The following is a 15,898-nucleotide window of genomic DNA, read 5'->3' as shown; positions in this document are numbered from 1 at the left end:
AGCACAGGAAGGAAGATACAGTGGTCCTGCGAGGAAACGAAAACAAAAGCCTTCACTGGGAACATAAAACCCCGCGTGGCAGGGTGGGTTTGCCAGGTATGCAACAGCTCCACCACACTCCAACATGCTGCAAACAGCCTTCAAAATCATACGGCAACAAAGAGGGCTGCCCCTCTCACGAAGGCACAAGCATGCGGAAGGGATGGAGCCAGAGAGCCGTGCACCGTGAGGGGACCCAGCCCGAAGCGGTGGTTGGGGAATCGAGGGCATGCTCATGGCCACGGTGTCCCCCGCGTCTCGGCATGGCAGGAGGCACTCGGGGGGACATGGGTGCACGCAGGCACATGCGGACGCGACACGGGCAGAAAGCGGCAAGCGTGGCCGGGGCCTCCCATTTACCAGAAGTAGCGCTTGCTCCTGCAACAACTGCTGCTGCAGGATCTCTAACTGTCTCTGCTCCTCCTCTAACTGTCGCCTGATGTACTCCTGGAGGCATGGGCAGCAAGGATCAAAGGGAAAAAGAGAGAGAAGGTAAAAGAGACAGTATTTCCCAAGAGGAAGGAGAATGAGGTGGGCACCCACACCCACCCCGCCCAAGAGCCAGCACTGATCGATCAGCCCGTGGACCCCTCTGTCCCTGCCCAAAGAGTTCAAGGTGTCCACCACTCTACAGTGGACCTCCAAAGGTAAAGAGTGAAAGCCACTGGGAAATGGCAAACATTAACTGGGAACACCACGAAACCCCACCCTGGGAACAAGCGGGTGGGGAAAAACCTGCATCAAGTGTCTCCACACGTGCGGGCCAGCAAGTGGATCCACACAGAAATAAATGACGGCAGTGGAAAGCAACACACGCAGCGTTAACAATTAAGCAATTTGCTCTCGAGTGGCAAAAAATATGAGTGTTTACAAGAAAATCTCTGATTAGAGGAAGAGGAACCCGCACCGAAGGCGATCGCCCCACTCCTGACGGGTTACCTGCTCGTGCTCCGCACGCCGCCGCTCCTCCTCCCGCCGCATCTGCTCCTCATAGTGCCGCCGCTGCTCCCGCTCCTGCTGCTTCCGCAGCTCCTTCTCCCGCCTCTGCTGCTGTAGGGGCAGGAGGCACAGGTCAGCACCCCCACTCCTCTCCCTGGGAGCTCAAAGTCCTTTTTCTCACGATTTTTGGGGAGCCGCTTCATCCAGCGACCCGCAACGCTCCCAGCCCACCCGAGGAGATGCCTTGCCAGCAGGCAGGTCCACCTGGGGTGTTAGACGGGCTTGTTGATCCCACTCCATCCTCACGCGCTCTGGTGCCCGGCGCCAGCTACTGACAACCCACGGCATCCTCCCGGCCAGCACCAGACCACACACGCAACCCCGTTTCTTCTGCTTGCGGAGGAAGCCATGCAGGCGGTGCGTGATGCCCACTCACCAGCGTGCCCAACCAGTGGGTTCATCGGACTTCAGACACCGGGAGCTGCACGAGCCCATCGCTTATGGGGAACTCGTATCTCCGCCCCAAAACCCACCAGTGAGGGTGAGGGAGGGTGCTGGGGGAGCTACCGCCTGCCAAAAGGGGATCTTAACGTTTGCTGAGACCAGAAGCTAACACAGAAGACCTAAAATCCAAGTGTTTTCCCTTTCTGAAACACAAAATGAGCAGGGTCGGGGGGCTTCCCTTGTCGCCCCCAGGCCAGCCCTGCCCCCTGGCTCGCACTCCTGCTTGCTCTGCTTTGTAGCATCTTTGCTGACAGCAATCCAGGGCGTTTTGGGATGATGGTGACCTACAGCCTGCTGTGAGCCATCCAAGGTGCCCTGGGCACCCAGGTGACACCCACAGCCTCCACACCCCTGGCTTTTAACCCAGCGTAACTCCTCCAGCTACCCGTACCACCCTGCTCCCCCACCCTGGGGAGCAGCAAGCTGCTGCTCTACTCCGCCATGGAAGCAGAGGCTGCTCCGCACCGCAGCCCCGCAGCCGGCACATCGGCAGAGGGCACTCAAATGCCAGCGTTGGCTACTGGGGCTCCGCAGCCTGCCGTCACGCCATTGTGCAATGGGGAGGCAACCCACTGGAGCATGAACCTGGTGCTTTTTTCTCCCTTTTTTTTTTCCCCTCTGTTGCTGACACACAGCAGCTGAGCAGACTGCAGCAGCGAGGCAGGCGCTGGAGGGGCTGGCAATGCCATGCATTTGCTAAAACCACCTAGAGGGCTGGAGCCGGCAGCTGACTACGGCAGCTCTGCCCAAGGAGCTGGCTGAGCTATCTGGAGACAAAGAGGCATCCACTTGAGGCTGCTGCTGTGCAGTAAACCTGCACTGTATATACAGATGGATTTGAAAGCTCTATTAATCTATAGAGTATATATAGATATCTTTTATACAGATGTCTAACCCCATTGTTATCTCCACTGTAGATATCCATCTACAGAGATATTATAGCTATTATATAGATCTATCTCTATAATAGATACCTAATAGATTAATATTATACAATACAATAATCTAATATATGTATTTATAATAGATATCTAATATATCTACTCTATTAGATAGCTATTATGGATATTATAATTCTATTCTATATCTATTCTATATTCTACTCTATATTCTGTTATATATCTCTCTCTAGAGATAGATATGTACAGATGCCTTTATAGATACCTATAAAGACAGACATATATCTACAGATAGATATTTTAACAAACATTTAAAGACACCCCCACATTTCAATATAGTGAGGAGCCACTGTCTGCCTTGCTGCTATCTCCTCATCCACAGGTAACATCCACAGCCACCCTGCGCAGGGACTCTGATGATTTCCTCTAGCTTAACACTCAAGCTGCAGCACAGCTTTAGTGCCACCTATAGCCATATTTATCGGTGCTGTTCCGCTCGCCTCAGGGAAGGAAAATCGCATCCAACCTGAAATAACCTGCCAGCTCCAGACTCCGGCGTGTCCCACGCCAGGCGCAGTCACTCGCGCTGCCCACGTAAGCATGTGTTACTCCACGCGTACGCCTGTCCTCGCGAACGTAGGGCTGCTCGTAGCTTCTTGAACTCTACGCTAGGAATTGCAGAGGCTACGCCACCAGGATGCGGTAACTCCGCAGCAGTCATGGTAACACACGGGATTTCTCGGCCTCACCAGCGTTCCCTGACCTCCTTAGATGAGCACTGCTGGCGATGGTCACTGCTCCCATGCACTCAGATGCACGGATCTTTCGACTAACGGGCTGAATACACGTTACCCTAAGCTTCCAATCACAGTGTGTATCACACTGGTTTTGGGGTGGGTTTTAATGGTTTTTTTTTTTAAGTTAAAATAGCACGCTGCTGAATAAAGCACATAATGCTTGTGTAGGCTGGGCTTGGCTGGCAGGAGGCAAGGCCCTGAATGCCACAGCTATTTCTTAAATAAAAATAACCTGATTGGTCTTTATTTCCAATCTGGCAGGCAAATAAAGCCAAACCACTTCAAGGAAGGAGACAAAAGCATTTTTCTTAGGGAAGGAGCAGTGTACCACCATCTTTCCAGGGTACCATGTGTCCAGCGGCCCCAGCGAGCTTGCCCCACTTCTGGCCTCTCTCCTGCAAGGCAGCATCTAACCACCAGCCTCCTCCACACCTAAAAGCCTATTTAACCCCAGAAGCTGGGAATTGAGCCCCCCAGGCACAGTTTTCTTTCAAAGCCAGGCCTGATGGTCTTCTGGATATTTAAAGGACCCCTGCACCCTGCTGCAGCCAGGCTCTTCGGGCTCAGGCTGTGAGCAGGATGCAATGTATACATTTATTGAGGCCAGGAGAACAGCGCTTTCCTGCAGCTCAACAGCGTTTTTGTCAGGTCACATTATAAGCAAGTCATTTGTCACAGTCGCATTAGGAGCACCTTCAACTAAACGCTGCATCGCCATCTCGGCAGAGCAGGGCTGGATTGGCAGCGGCACAGCCTCCTGGCACGCTCAGCTGCCTTCCCTGTACGGCCCCCGCTTCGGCAGCTGACAAACATCTGGAGAGGACGTGGCACTGCAGTGGGCGAAGCCTCCAGCAGTGCCCCCATCTCCCCTCTACCTCTGCTGAGGCCGGTGCTGAGCAGTGCCGGGATGATGGGGACCCTGTTTGAAGTAGGGATTGAGCTCAGCGACATGCAGCTCAAAGCTACGTATGAAAAGTGCATGTGGAAAGGAAAAAAAAAAAAAAAAAAAAAGGGGGAAACATTCAAAAATCTCTCTGTATTTGCCTCCTTTTCTCCATGTTTTCAGCCCTCCTCCTCCCACTGTGAGTGCACACTTCCCACGTTTCTCCAAGCCTGAAACTACTGTGTGTATTTACACTATCCAGATCTATTATTCATGCAAGGCAAGAGCGCCAATTAATTAGGACTGCATTTATATAACTCTGCAGGTAAAGCTATATGTAGCTGCTTGTAAGCCAGAATGGGATCTTATTTGCGCTGCACTAGAAATGACAGGCTTTAAATATTGATGAGGAAAGACACACGAAGGCAAAACCTCTGGTGGGAAGGCCCTTGGAGGCCTGGCATGAAACAAGGACTTCAAAGGAGCGAGCTCACTTTGCTAGATCAGAAGCATTCAGGACTACGAGCGATCAGAGAGCTGCAGCCGCCCCATGAACCCAGTGAGCTCGGAGAGGCACTGACGCTCGCAAGAAGAGGCTCCTGGAAACCTTGGCTGCTGCTCCTAAACACGAGCTTGAGCCAGCAAAGAGGTGGAAGGGGAATTCCAAGGGAGATACGAAAACAAATATTCTAGGTGGTTGCATTGTTGTGACAGGCTCATTTATCTGAGCCACCAGGGAACGAGTGACTGTGGCTGGAACATCATCTTTCCTGACACACCAAGCACTGGAGCACAGAGAGGTGTTTCCCACTGGTAGAGAAACTGGGTCAGAACTTCTCACCATGCCAAATGGGGATCTGATACGCTCTGAACCATCGCAGGAGCTTTTAGCCGGGATCATCATTAAGGGATGCTCCATGTAGGAAAAGGCTCATCCTTCAGGAACTATGAGTTCTACATGGTTTCTAACGAAAGATAAACTAGAAAGACGTAAGGCTTAGCACATACCTGTACTACAGGAGCTGCTGTAATGCAGCTCTCCTTGGAAACGGGTACAGGACTGCTGCTGGCACCACTGCAGTGCCCCCATGTACCACATTACTGCAAGGAGGCTGTCATCTTAATGAAGAAGTTCCTACAAGGTAGGCATATGACACCTGCCTATGCAGAAAAAAAATAACCACCACCATTTTAGCTAACTGAAGTTTATCTACAATTAATTGCTGGATTTTTTTTGCATTGCGTTGTGAGAGCTACCAGTAGTTGGTCTTCTGCTGGTTAACGTATAACGGAGCTGCAGAGATTTTTTTTATGCCCTGAACATCCAGCTCTGTAACTGCACTGAATGAAACCTCACATGCAAACAGCAAGAGACTGAGATTTGCCTTGCACGGTCTCTGCAAAGATCTGACCTTCGTTTTTTACCTAGAAAGGAAAAAAAATCCACAACATGGCAGAAAAATGAGGTTACGTAAAGCCTTCCCTGACTACGTCTGCCCACTGCTGCCAAGGGGTCTGCACAGAGATTTGTCTTGCAGGATCCTTAATGCTCCTGACTGGAAGATGTGTTATCCCTACAGCTCAGCTAGAGTTTTGGTGGTTAAACTGGTGCAGCAAAGCTCATTCTGTGCCAGCAACAAATGGAGGCTTACTAGGGAACTACATATATCTAATACATATATATACAGGGAAAAATTAAAACATATTCAAGCCTATTCACCCTTCTGCATTACATAAATATTTTCCTTAGGGCTATTTGACCTATTGCTATTTAATTCTCTATTATTTTTTTTTTTGCCGTTAGTTCTGGTGCACATTTTGAATTCACAAGACCAACTTTCTGCACGAGGAGAAACAAAGCTGCAACTCTACTCCCATGAAGGCCCCGGGTTCAAACCTAGCTTGGAGATTTTTACTTCCATTGCAATTAAAGACAGCTGCAAATCTAAGTATCTTCGGCTGCCTGGAAGAAGATTTAACCCTAAAGAAGGAAGCTGGTCAGCTGTTGAAAAAGGAGACCCAAGTGTTCGACAGATGCAAGAAGGCACAGTAAGGATGGCAGCAGGTCTAGGGGGGAGTATGAAGTGCATCAAGAGACCACCAGAAGACTTCCTCACTTGACTTTTTTATATATACATTTGATGTTATTGTCAGAGCAACATTATAAGACTGTGGATTTCCCCAAATGGGCCCTAAAATGAGAGGTACTTCGTGAAAAGTTCAGGAATCCCAGTTTAGGAAGATCGAGACGACAGAAAAAGAATGGGATTCCTACATTTTGAGCTCTACTGGGTGAGGAAACAGAAACGGTAGGAGTTCTGTCCCTGGCAGTGTTTAAAGACAAGACTGGAAAACCACAAAAAAAAAAAAAGTCTACTGAAGGTGTGCACCAACAGAGGAATGGACCAGTTATCCCACTAGCAGGCCTGTTTCCAGCTCTTTTGCTGTGCACCTCCAGTACAAATTAACTCCAGGCATTTTTGAGCCTGACATCCTCCAAAGTCAATCCTTTTGGTGCTGCACTTGGGCCCAGCCAATGCACTCACTCAGCGTGGCCACCTTCACGGCTTCTTATGATGAGTGGGAGCTCTTTCTATAAACACAGTAATATGCCTGGCAGCAGTAAACAGGCTGACTTAGGAGCCCCAAAAGCCACTAGCTCCAAGAGTTTATTTGTCCTGGATGCTCTGTTGGGTTTTAAAGGTCAACTTTATTTTGAAAACACAGTAATCTGAGTTTTCCACTGGTCTTTCCTCCCAGAGATCTGCTGGTACAGTGCTGCCTACTGAAGGCACACCCCATCTTAGTCAGACCATAAAGTAACATGGAAGAAACCCTGTTCCCATTAACCAAAACAAATCCAGAGCCAAGAGTCCACAACTGAAATTACTGCAAAGCTGGAATAAGAAAAAGCAGAGAGGCCAAACAGCAACAGCCTGGCTGCTGCTGAAGAGTTTGGGTGCTGTTGTGACGGGTATGAGAGCTGGAGCAGAGCTGCTTTCTGGAGGAAAACTGCAGTGATATAGCTGGAGAGTGCTGGGTGCCTCCGGGCAGCAATATCAAACTCGACACAGCTGTCACAGACGCTGTTTGGTACCTCTGTCTGGCCATCAGATGCTTCCTGCCCCAAAATACATGGGAAAAAACATAAAGACCAAACTACATCCACCAGTGGCTGGCTGTGCTAGAAACAGCGGGACAGCCTGGGGGTACAAACCCTTTCCCGTGTCCCCAGGCAGAGGCAGCATCCCTCCCCAGGGCGGACGCTGAGTCTCCTCCATGAGCAGGAAGCGCAAGGGGAGGATGCTCAAAGCTGCCTTAGCCCGCTCCTTGCAGGAGAGACAAAACTTTCTGTTTGCTAATCCCTGCCTCTACTGTTTCTCTGGTTTTCCCACAGCAGCCCACAGCAGATACACAACACCTTGCAGCGGGCAAAGCCGCAGCCAGCGGCGCTGTGGAGCGTTCCTCCTAATCCACCACGTTTGCAACAGAAGGTTTGTACCTCTTCAAGGACTCCTGCTTTAATCCTCACCATAGCAACTCAGCTATGTTTCTTGCTCGCCGCGCGAACGGCGTCTAATAGAGACGAGAGCTCATTTTACTCCGTGGCTGGAGAAGCAGGTGAGGCTGAACCTGACTAAACAGACTCAAGAAGATGACACTGGGGCCACCGCAGCCGCCAGCACGCAGCCACCTGCTCTGCCCCAGTCCTGGCTGAGCCCACGGGGCTGATCACGCTGGTGGCCCCACGCCGGGGCGGGCAGAGGATGCCCCTCTGTTATAGCCCCGCTGTCTTCCCCCACTTCTCCAACATGGCAGGAGTATGAAAACTCCTCTTTGCTAGCTTTGCTCCAGCAGGCATCTCCCTTTCAATTTAGGTCCAAAAAAAGCAAGGTAGCTGGGAAGAAGGGAATGGGTGAAGAGCCCAGGTGGGTTGTCAGAGCCACCAGAGGCAGAGGTGTTGATTTTAAACCCTAGCTGTGGTGGCATTAGCTTTTAATGACACGGGGGAAAGAACAGGGGGGACTGGCAGAGTCTAGGGGGGCTGCACACAGCCTGGCCCCACAAGGCAGTGCCTCTGTAGCTCTGGGCAGAGCTCACCAGCATAGCAAGGGGATTAGTCCTCCATTCAAAACCTGCCTGGGAAGCAGCAAAGAGAGAGAGCAATTTTCTTCTATGTGAAGGGAACATATTAATACAGCAGCAAGCATTGTATTCATTACAGGATTGCAGCTAATCTGGCGTCTGCTTTTATTCTGCTGTTGTTCTGCTCCTGTACCGCTTGCAGCAAGCAGACTGGGACAAAGGCAGAGCCAGGCTTCCTTACAACAGTCCTCAGATAAACATCCAGTGGGGCAGGGGATTTTGGGGTGCGTCTACGTGCAAACCTTGTCCTGTCTCAGAGCAGCTTTGGGAAGGGTGCAGGACGCAACCAAAGCCTGACCTACAACGTATTGAACACTCGATGCTCCCTGACAACATGACAGACCTACATATTTACCAGACTGAAAAAATGCTTTGCCTGGGATGTGCCCGTGTTGATTTTCACCCAGGAGGGGCTCAGAGGACCACCTCGAAGAAGGGCAGTATCATCACCATCACCACCACCACCACCAGCTGCTTGAAATTCCTTCCTGTCTGTGCCCCTGTCCTGGGGGCATTACCCAGCGCAGGGACAGTCAGGTTAAACTTAACAGACACTCTGGCTCGTGCAAATTAAGGGGGTGGCTGCTCTAATAGTCTATTTACTGCAAGTCCTTTTTCCAGACATACTAGCGACCTCTTCGGAAAGCTAATTTAATCACCCTTCATGTATGAACCCTTCAATCGGACACTTGGGATGAGTTCAGAGCGAGGCACTGCGTGTCTTTGTGCAAAACCCCACCAAAAACCCAAGAGCAGGGGAAAAGCCCCCTTATTTTTTGGTGGACTTTTGCAATTGAAGAACCAGGAGCTAAACCGAAAGCGAGCACTTCCTAAAGAGTACGTGGCCAGGCTAAGCAGCTCAGGGGCACCCAAAGTCACCCGGTCAAATCCTGCAGCTGGATTTTAAATGGGGTGGATAATTTTATGACCGATCGCATTTGTAGGTGGTATGTTAAGGCAAGTGTAATGAAATCTTATGCTTCGGGGCACATATGGATCACTGAACAAGTCAGGCAGGCATCTGCCCCTCCTCTGCAAGAGAAATTGTAATTGGCAGGGACTGGAAGGACTGAAATTGAAATTGGCGATTAAAGGGGACACAAGTGGCACATGGATCTGGGGAAAGGGACTGATGCTTGGACCAGCAGGAGTTTTGCCCACCTCAACTGAACACAGCTATCACCCCAATAATGGGCTAACTCTGCTCAGGAGTTTCAGGGATCCCTTTAAGTTTGGTATTTCAAGGGTTTCTTTATACCAAAACAGCTCTATTACCTTCAGGAGAGCTGGCAACACTTGCTGCAGTGAGGAGAGTGGCTGGAGGGGCATTTGCAAAAAGGATGAGCAGGGGGGTTTGACCACCGTAACAAAACATTTGGAGTTACTGACCAGAGAGGTTAGGACATGATCTCCTTAAGCCAGGCTGAGAACAGTCACTTGGGACCTGCTACCAGAAATCCTGCTGTTCCACCCAAAAACAGCCTTTGCCAGCCCACGGCTCAGCTTTGGCCAGTTACCTCCTCCAGCCTTCGCCTCTGCTCCTTCTGCTCCTCGATCCGCTTCTGCCGCTCGGCCAGTAACTGCCGCTTGTGCTCCTCGTTCTCCCGCTGCTGCTGCTCCAGCTGCTGCCGGCGCAGTGCCTCCGACCGCTCCTTGTTCGCCAGCTGCAGCCTCAAGAAATCCCGTCTCAGCGTCGACTCCCCGGGCAGGTTTAGGATGGAGCTGCACAGGAGAGAAGCATCAGAGAAGATCCCCTTCCCGCACCCCTAAACCTCTAGCCAGGGGAAGTTCTGCGTGGTTTTTCCAACGTGGCCCCTCTCCCTTTCATCCCAACAGTATCCAAACACCAAACAGAGCTTGGGCACCAGTGGATCAAGGGATGGGGGGCACCGTAAGCACTGGGGCAGGACAGCAGACACAGCACTCCGTTCATGGCTCACCAGCAATTTCTTTGCTAAAGGTTTCCTTTACATTAAGTTTCGAATCAAAGCCTCTTGTGCTGCAGTGGCACACACTATATTTAGCTGTTCAAAAAGCACATTTAGCATGAATCATTGCCAGCTATTAAAAAACTACATTATCTTAGTGAAATAATGGAATAACCTGATACTAACTACAACAGCTCTGAAAAATGTCACCAAAGAAAGCTCCAGCCCTGCCATGCTCGCAAGAGGACTGGGGAGGTTTTGTGGTGAAAAGCTACACGGAAATATGGAGTCACACTTGGATGTAAGGAACCACATTTTAAAGAGTTGTCTTTGACTTCACCTCACATGTTTTGTCACTCCTAAATACCCACATTCCCATGACAGCCCCACACCGTGCTGCAGATCCCAGAGGCGATAGGGTTCCCAGGTCTCCTTCCTCAGCTTTTGGCTAAGGTGATTCATAGCATCAGTTTATACCCATGCACCGTCTAGCAGAGAGAATATACCCTGCTCTGCATGGGAACAGGACTCAGTGCTCAAACTGTCCTTTCTCCATTTCTAGTTCACACGAGCCTGTAATCCAAGCTGATTTTATACTGAGTTAGAGAGATGTACGGGCAGAAATGAAACGCTGATTCTTACCTGGGCTCTCCAGAGTCATTTTCCTCCTCCTCCTCCTCACTTCCACTGTACTCGTACTCTGTCTCATCTAGGAACAGAATTGCTCATCAGTGCCCTTTGCTGGACTCATTTGTTTTTCCAGTGGTTGAAATCCCCAGAGCTCTGAAGGCAGAACAGATAACTCTCTTTTTCTCGCATGACAAAGAATAAGCAGCACTACTACTCTCCATTTTCTGTTTTTACAGGGGGCTGCAAGGCCAGGGAAGCATGGGTGGTCTCCCTGGGTGCTGGCACCTCACACGCCCGCGCTGGCTGGGAAGAGGGCTGTAGTCCTGGCCGGAGCGCCGCGGGGAGCACCAGCAACCACAGCCCCTCCATGCAAAGATGGGGGGTGTCCATACAGTAAGAATTTATCCCCATAGGACAGTGAGACCCTCCTTCAGGAGGGTTCTTCAAAGGGAGGTGCACCACAAGCTATCGAAGCCGCAGGCACTGGAAGGTGGGATTCAACTACAGCTCTGAAGGCACCAACTCTTCTCTCCCCAAACATATGCTCTTCCTATGCAAATCCATGTATTTTTCAGGCAATGAAGACATTTACGTAAAAGCCCAACTGCAATGTTGTGCTACATATCGTGATTTCTATTGGGATAGCATCTTTATTGGATGAAGGGAATGATAGTAAAATAAAGTCTTGCATTTATCCAATTACTCTCCATCTCTAGGGTGCAACCTTCATTTGCCAGACCAAACACATTTAATACTTCACTGGGGTCCTGTTTTATTGGTTTGATTATAGTAAAATCTATTACAAGGGGCTGGAAGGTACACATGAAAAATTAATACTGCTACCAATAAGAAGAAAAATAGCGACATATTAATTTGCTGGATTCTACAAATGAGCTTTCAAATTAAAATTTGGTTCACAAGCAGCTGAATACTTCAACAAGTTTCTTCAGCTATCTGATCTTCCTTTCAGAGGACTTTGATAAGGCCTGGAGAGTTCACTGAAAACATTCAGTTTAATGGGTTATTCCTACTCAATGGAAATGCTTTGGGGCTTATCTAGATGTTCGTTCACACAATTCTGCTCATCGCTGGTGCAGCATGGCTGTCATGTAGATCAACAGACTTGGCATGAAACGCGTGAGCTAGGAAAAATTCAGCTTAGCAGCTTCTCCCTCCCACACGCCAGTACGTATACATGCAGACGTAAATTTTATACACACATTTTAATGAATCAAAGCTTAAATGTTCCATGTGGAAATTACCACCTGGACAAAAAAGACACCGTTTTTCATCAGGAAAACAAGAGATTTAAAGACATTGATCAGTCTAATGACAGTCACCTGTAGGCTTTGTATGAACACCAACTGTTTTGTAATGGATATTTATTTTTGTTTCAATGACTGAGAGGAATCAAACAAAATAATCTGACCTCAAAACCAGAAGATGGTCACACAGAAGGACCACGCCTATTTAACTCAAGCAGTTTGTGAACAAACTTAGTCATCTGAATAAGGGAAACTGGCACTGAGACCATGAGCATCCCCGTCCGCTTTGCCTTCCTCCTCCTCCCCATACGCTTTGCCCGCACAGATGCACCTTGGTCTACACTAGGGATCTCCAAGCACATGTCAGAGGTCAAGGATTGCCCAGAGTGCTGCTTCTCCACTAACCCTTCTCACTTCTCCACTAACCTTTCTCGCCTCGCTTCTTTTTAGTCCTGTCAATGTGGTCCTTGAGCTGGATGCGGACCTGCCTTTCGTTGGGCTGGTCTCGGATGAAGGGGTGCTTCATCAGCTGCTCCGTGGTTGGTCTCTGGCTGTGGTTCTTCACTAGGCAGCTCTCAATGAAGGACTGAAACTTTTTAGACCTGGTCAAGGACAGAAAAGGAAGGTACAGGAAAAAAAAGGTAAATATGTCGATTCTTATATTAGAAAGTGAAATATCTGTAGGTATTTGAGAAGATCGTTTGGCTGCTACACAGCTCTTGCTCAGATGCAACCTTCCAAGAGGATTCCCATGACCCCTCTGTTGATGCTTAGCACCGTGCACCATCACATGTGCCCTCTATCCCTTCATCCCCTCCTACTCCTCCCATGCACGCCCCTATCTATGCCTTCCTGGTGCAATTACAAGAAACTACCATTCTGCTGAGTCTGGAGAAAGCTGGGAACCACCAGTGTGACTGGGGAATCACCAAAGCCAGATGTCTCAATGGCAACCAACAAAAAGCAACGGAGTGTTCCTCCTCCCTTCCCTCTGCCCTGTGAAACTGCAAGTAGAATCGAGAGACACATATACAGATATCAATGCAATTCCTTAATGGATTGTTTCTCATATTTTGTGGCCCCGGGTGGTATTTCAACAGATGTACCTTATTTCAACAGATGTACCTTTCTGAAGATGAGTGGGACAAGCTAGGCTGACGGTTTTTTAAGATCTAACCACCCAACATTACACGGCTTGTTGAAGCTCAGACAAGCTCTGGGCGATGCTCGCTGCCTGCAGCCCTTCCCTGCTCTCTCAGGGAGACCCAGCAGCCTTACTAACCCACCAGGTCCTGGGGGCCACCATGCCTCAGTCTCCTTGATCATGGATGCAGGCAAACGGGACATGATCTTGGGGCAGCACCACTGGGGCAGAGACAGGAACGCAGCTGCAGGTGGCAGAGCCCAGCCCCTCCTCACAGCCTGCCTTCCCGCAAACTATTAGATTCAATCTCAGCTAAAACAATTTCAGCCAAAGCTTTAATAAACAAATTTCTCTCTGTCTCAAGTGTCGCACATCCAAAGTTTTCCTGGAACCAATTCCACCACCGTATAAACCCAAGAAAACAGGAATTCACAAGAAAAATGTTGACAGGCCACTATATTCTATGTTGCTTTAGCAATGTCCTGGCTTTCAGCTCGGATAGAGTTAATTTTCTTCCTAGTTGCTGGTATAGGGCTGTGGTTTGGATTTAGTATGAGAATAATGTTGATAACACACTGATGTTTTTAGTTGTTGCTAAGAAGTGTTTATAGTAAGTCAAGGATTTTTCAGCGAGAAGGCTGGAGGGGCACAAGAAGTTGGGAGGGGACACGGCCTGGACAGCTGACCCGAACTGGCCAAAGGAATATTCCATACCATATGACGTCACGCCCAGTATATAAACTGTGAGGAGTTGGCCAGAAGGGGCAGATCACTGCTGGGTGACTCGTTGGGCATTGGTCAGTGGGTGGTGAGCAATTGCATTGTGCTTTGCTTGCCTGTCTTGTTATTTCTCTCTTTGTTATCTTCCTTTTCATTACAATTGTTATCATAATCATTATTATTATTACTACTATTATTATTTTTTAATTTTATTTCAATTATTAAACTGTTCTTATGTCAACCCACAAGTTTTACTCGTTTTCAATTCTCCTCCCTGTCCTGCCAGGGGGGAGGGAGGAGCGAGCGAGCGGCCGCATGGTGCTTAGTTGCTGGCTGGGGTTAAACCACGACAAGCAAATAGGAAAATGAGTGTAAATTAATGTCAGAAGCCAACAAGATAACTACAGAATTGCATTAGAAGTAAAACAATAAGCTTTCAGGGATTTTACTTTTAAGCTGTCAGACTAAAAGTGATTTATCTCTTAAGTACTAATCCATACAAACTCAGATGCAAAAATAAAATACACTACTGGATCCAATTAAATGCTCCCTCCAGCTTTATTAATGAGCAAATCTTCCTTTGCCACCTTGCCTCAAGAAACCCAGGGTCTTGGTGTATCCAGAAGGGACAATCCATGTGACACTCAAAAAAAAATCCACTTCTAAAATACGATTCTCCCCTGTTGGTGTGAAGCTGGAGAGACGCCAGTTGTGGATGCGTGGTCCAGAGCACCCACAAACATGGTCGAGGTGAAGCAGCTGAACAGTTACCCTCCAGTAAGTTGATGGGTTTGCCCATCTGTTGGGGATGGGGGTCCCAGTGCCCTGTGATGCTCTAAGACACCTTTGCATCCTTGAGCTGGCCGAGCAGCTATGGACAGGGACCAGCTCAGACCTCTGGTTTTCCCGAAATCTTTCTCTCCAAAAACCCAAGCCTGTCCAGTTCAGCCCTTGCTGAAGCAGAAGACAAGGGCCTTCTCCCTGGCTCTGATCCAGGGGGACGTCTTCACATATCTCATCCCCCTCCCGGGGCACAGGTCAGCCCACCTTCCTGAAACACGAGCTCCTCCAGCTCCTGGGGTTTGTAAAGCTTAAATCAATGTTTGCAAAGTCTTTGCAGCTGCTTGGATGAAAAGTGGCATCACAGTGCAAATATCATCTCATTAACAAAGACCTCTTACAAGGCAGGGCTCGGGAGCGTTTATGGGAACGACATCACTAACGTTCAAGTTCATTTCACCTGTGAAACACAGGAAGAAGAACATAAAGCTTCATTGCTGGCTGGCTTTAATTGGGAAAGAAAACGATACCAAAGACTTTTTAACTTCATAGGAACACAGCACTGTTTTAGAAGTGAGTACAAGGATGCAGTAAGCCACAAAAGTATTTTCCTCTCTGGGATTTTCGATTCGGGGCAGCTCCCATACTTGCATTCCCTCTCGGCTTTCCCTGACTTACCCTTAAAGGTGCTGGAGTCACTTCACTATTTCTTTCACGTGAGGAAAGAGATGGTCTGCCCACTTGGCGCACTTTTGTGTGCTGTCGTGCACAAAAGCAAGGACAAACTCAAGGTTCAAGTTGAACCTTTCTTCATTTTGCTTTTCTCTTGTGATCTGTGCTTGTGAAAACCAGCCCACTGCCAGAGAGCCGCTGTGAAAGCCTGGTCACACACCTCCAGTCTTTCTGGGTTGGGCCTGCAGAACCCCAGGACCCGTCCTGGCCAGGCCCCAAACTTCCAGCTGAGAAATGAGCCTAGGACAGCAAGTTTGCCCGGCGTCCCACTGAAAATGCTGAAAAAAAAATGCTCTTAAGGAATCGATGGAGCTTCGCCTGGATCCTTTGGAGCTTCCCATTGCAATGAAAGCTTGGAAGATGGATATGGGTTCAAGCTCTGCTGGAGACCAGGGATCCCTGCTTGCTCATGGAGGGGTAGCAGAGGCCAGGGGAGCACCACGCTCCCCTGGAGGGGCTGAAGCTGGAGTTCCATTACACTATGGCTTCCAG

At 49.1% G+C, this 15,898-nt stretch overlaps 1 protein-coding gene across 2 annotated transcripts in view; it reads right to left on the bottom strand.

Moving 5' to 3' along the window:
- Positions 1 to 15,898, bottom strand: part of TNIK (TRAF2 and NCK interacting kinase) — a 77,263-nt gene that overhangs the window by 37,966 nt on the left and 23,399 nt on the right. For both annotated transcript variants that reach the window (XM_086468216.1, XM_086468217.1), the window contains exons 8-11: positions 12,457 to 12,632; positions 10,778 to 10,844; positions 9,725 to 9,929; positions 979 to 1,089 (exon numbers count right to left, since the gene is read on the bottom strand). In XM_086468216.1, the coding sequence (XP_086324342.1) occupies positions 979 to 1,089; positions 9,725 to 9,929; positions 10,778 to 10,844; positions 12,457 to 12,632 (559 nt within the window). The remainder of the gene's footprint in view (positions 1 to 978; positions 1,090 to 9,724; positions 9,930 to 10,777; positions 10,845 to 12,456; positions 12,633 to 15,898) is intronic.

The sequence above is a fragment of the Leptosomus discolor genome, chromosome 7, assembly GCF_034619465.1.
Source record: "Leptosomus discolor isolate bLepDis1 chromosome 7, bLepDis1.hap2, whole genome shotgun sequence".
Lineage (NCBI taxonomy): Eukaryota > Metazoa > Chordata > Aves > Leptosomiformes > Leptosomidae > Leptosomus > Leptosomus discolor.
This window is presented reverse-complemented; position numbering and strand designations above follow the sequence as displayed.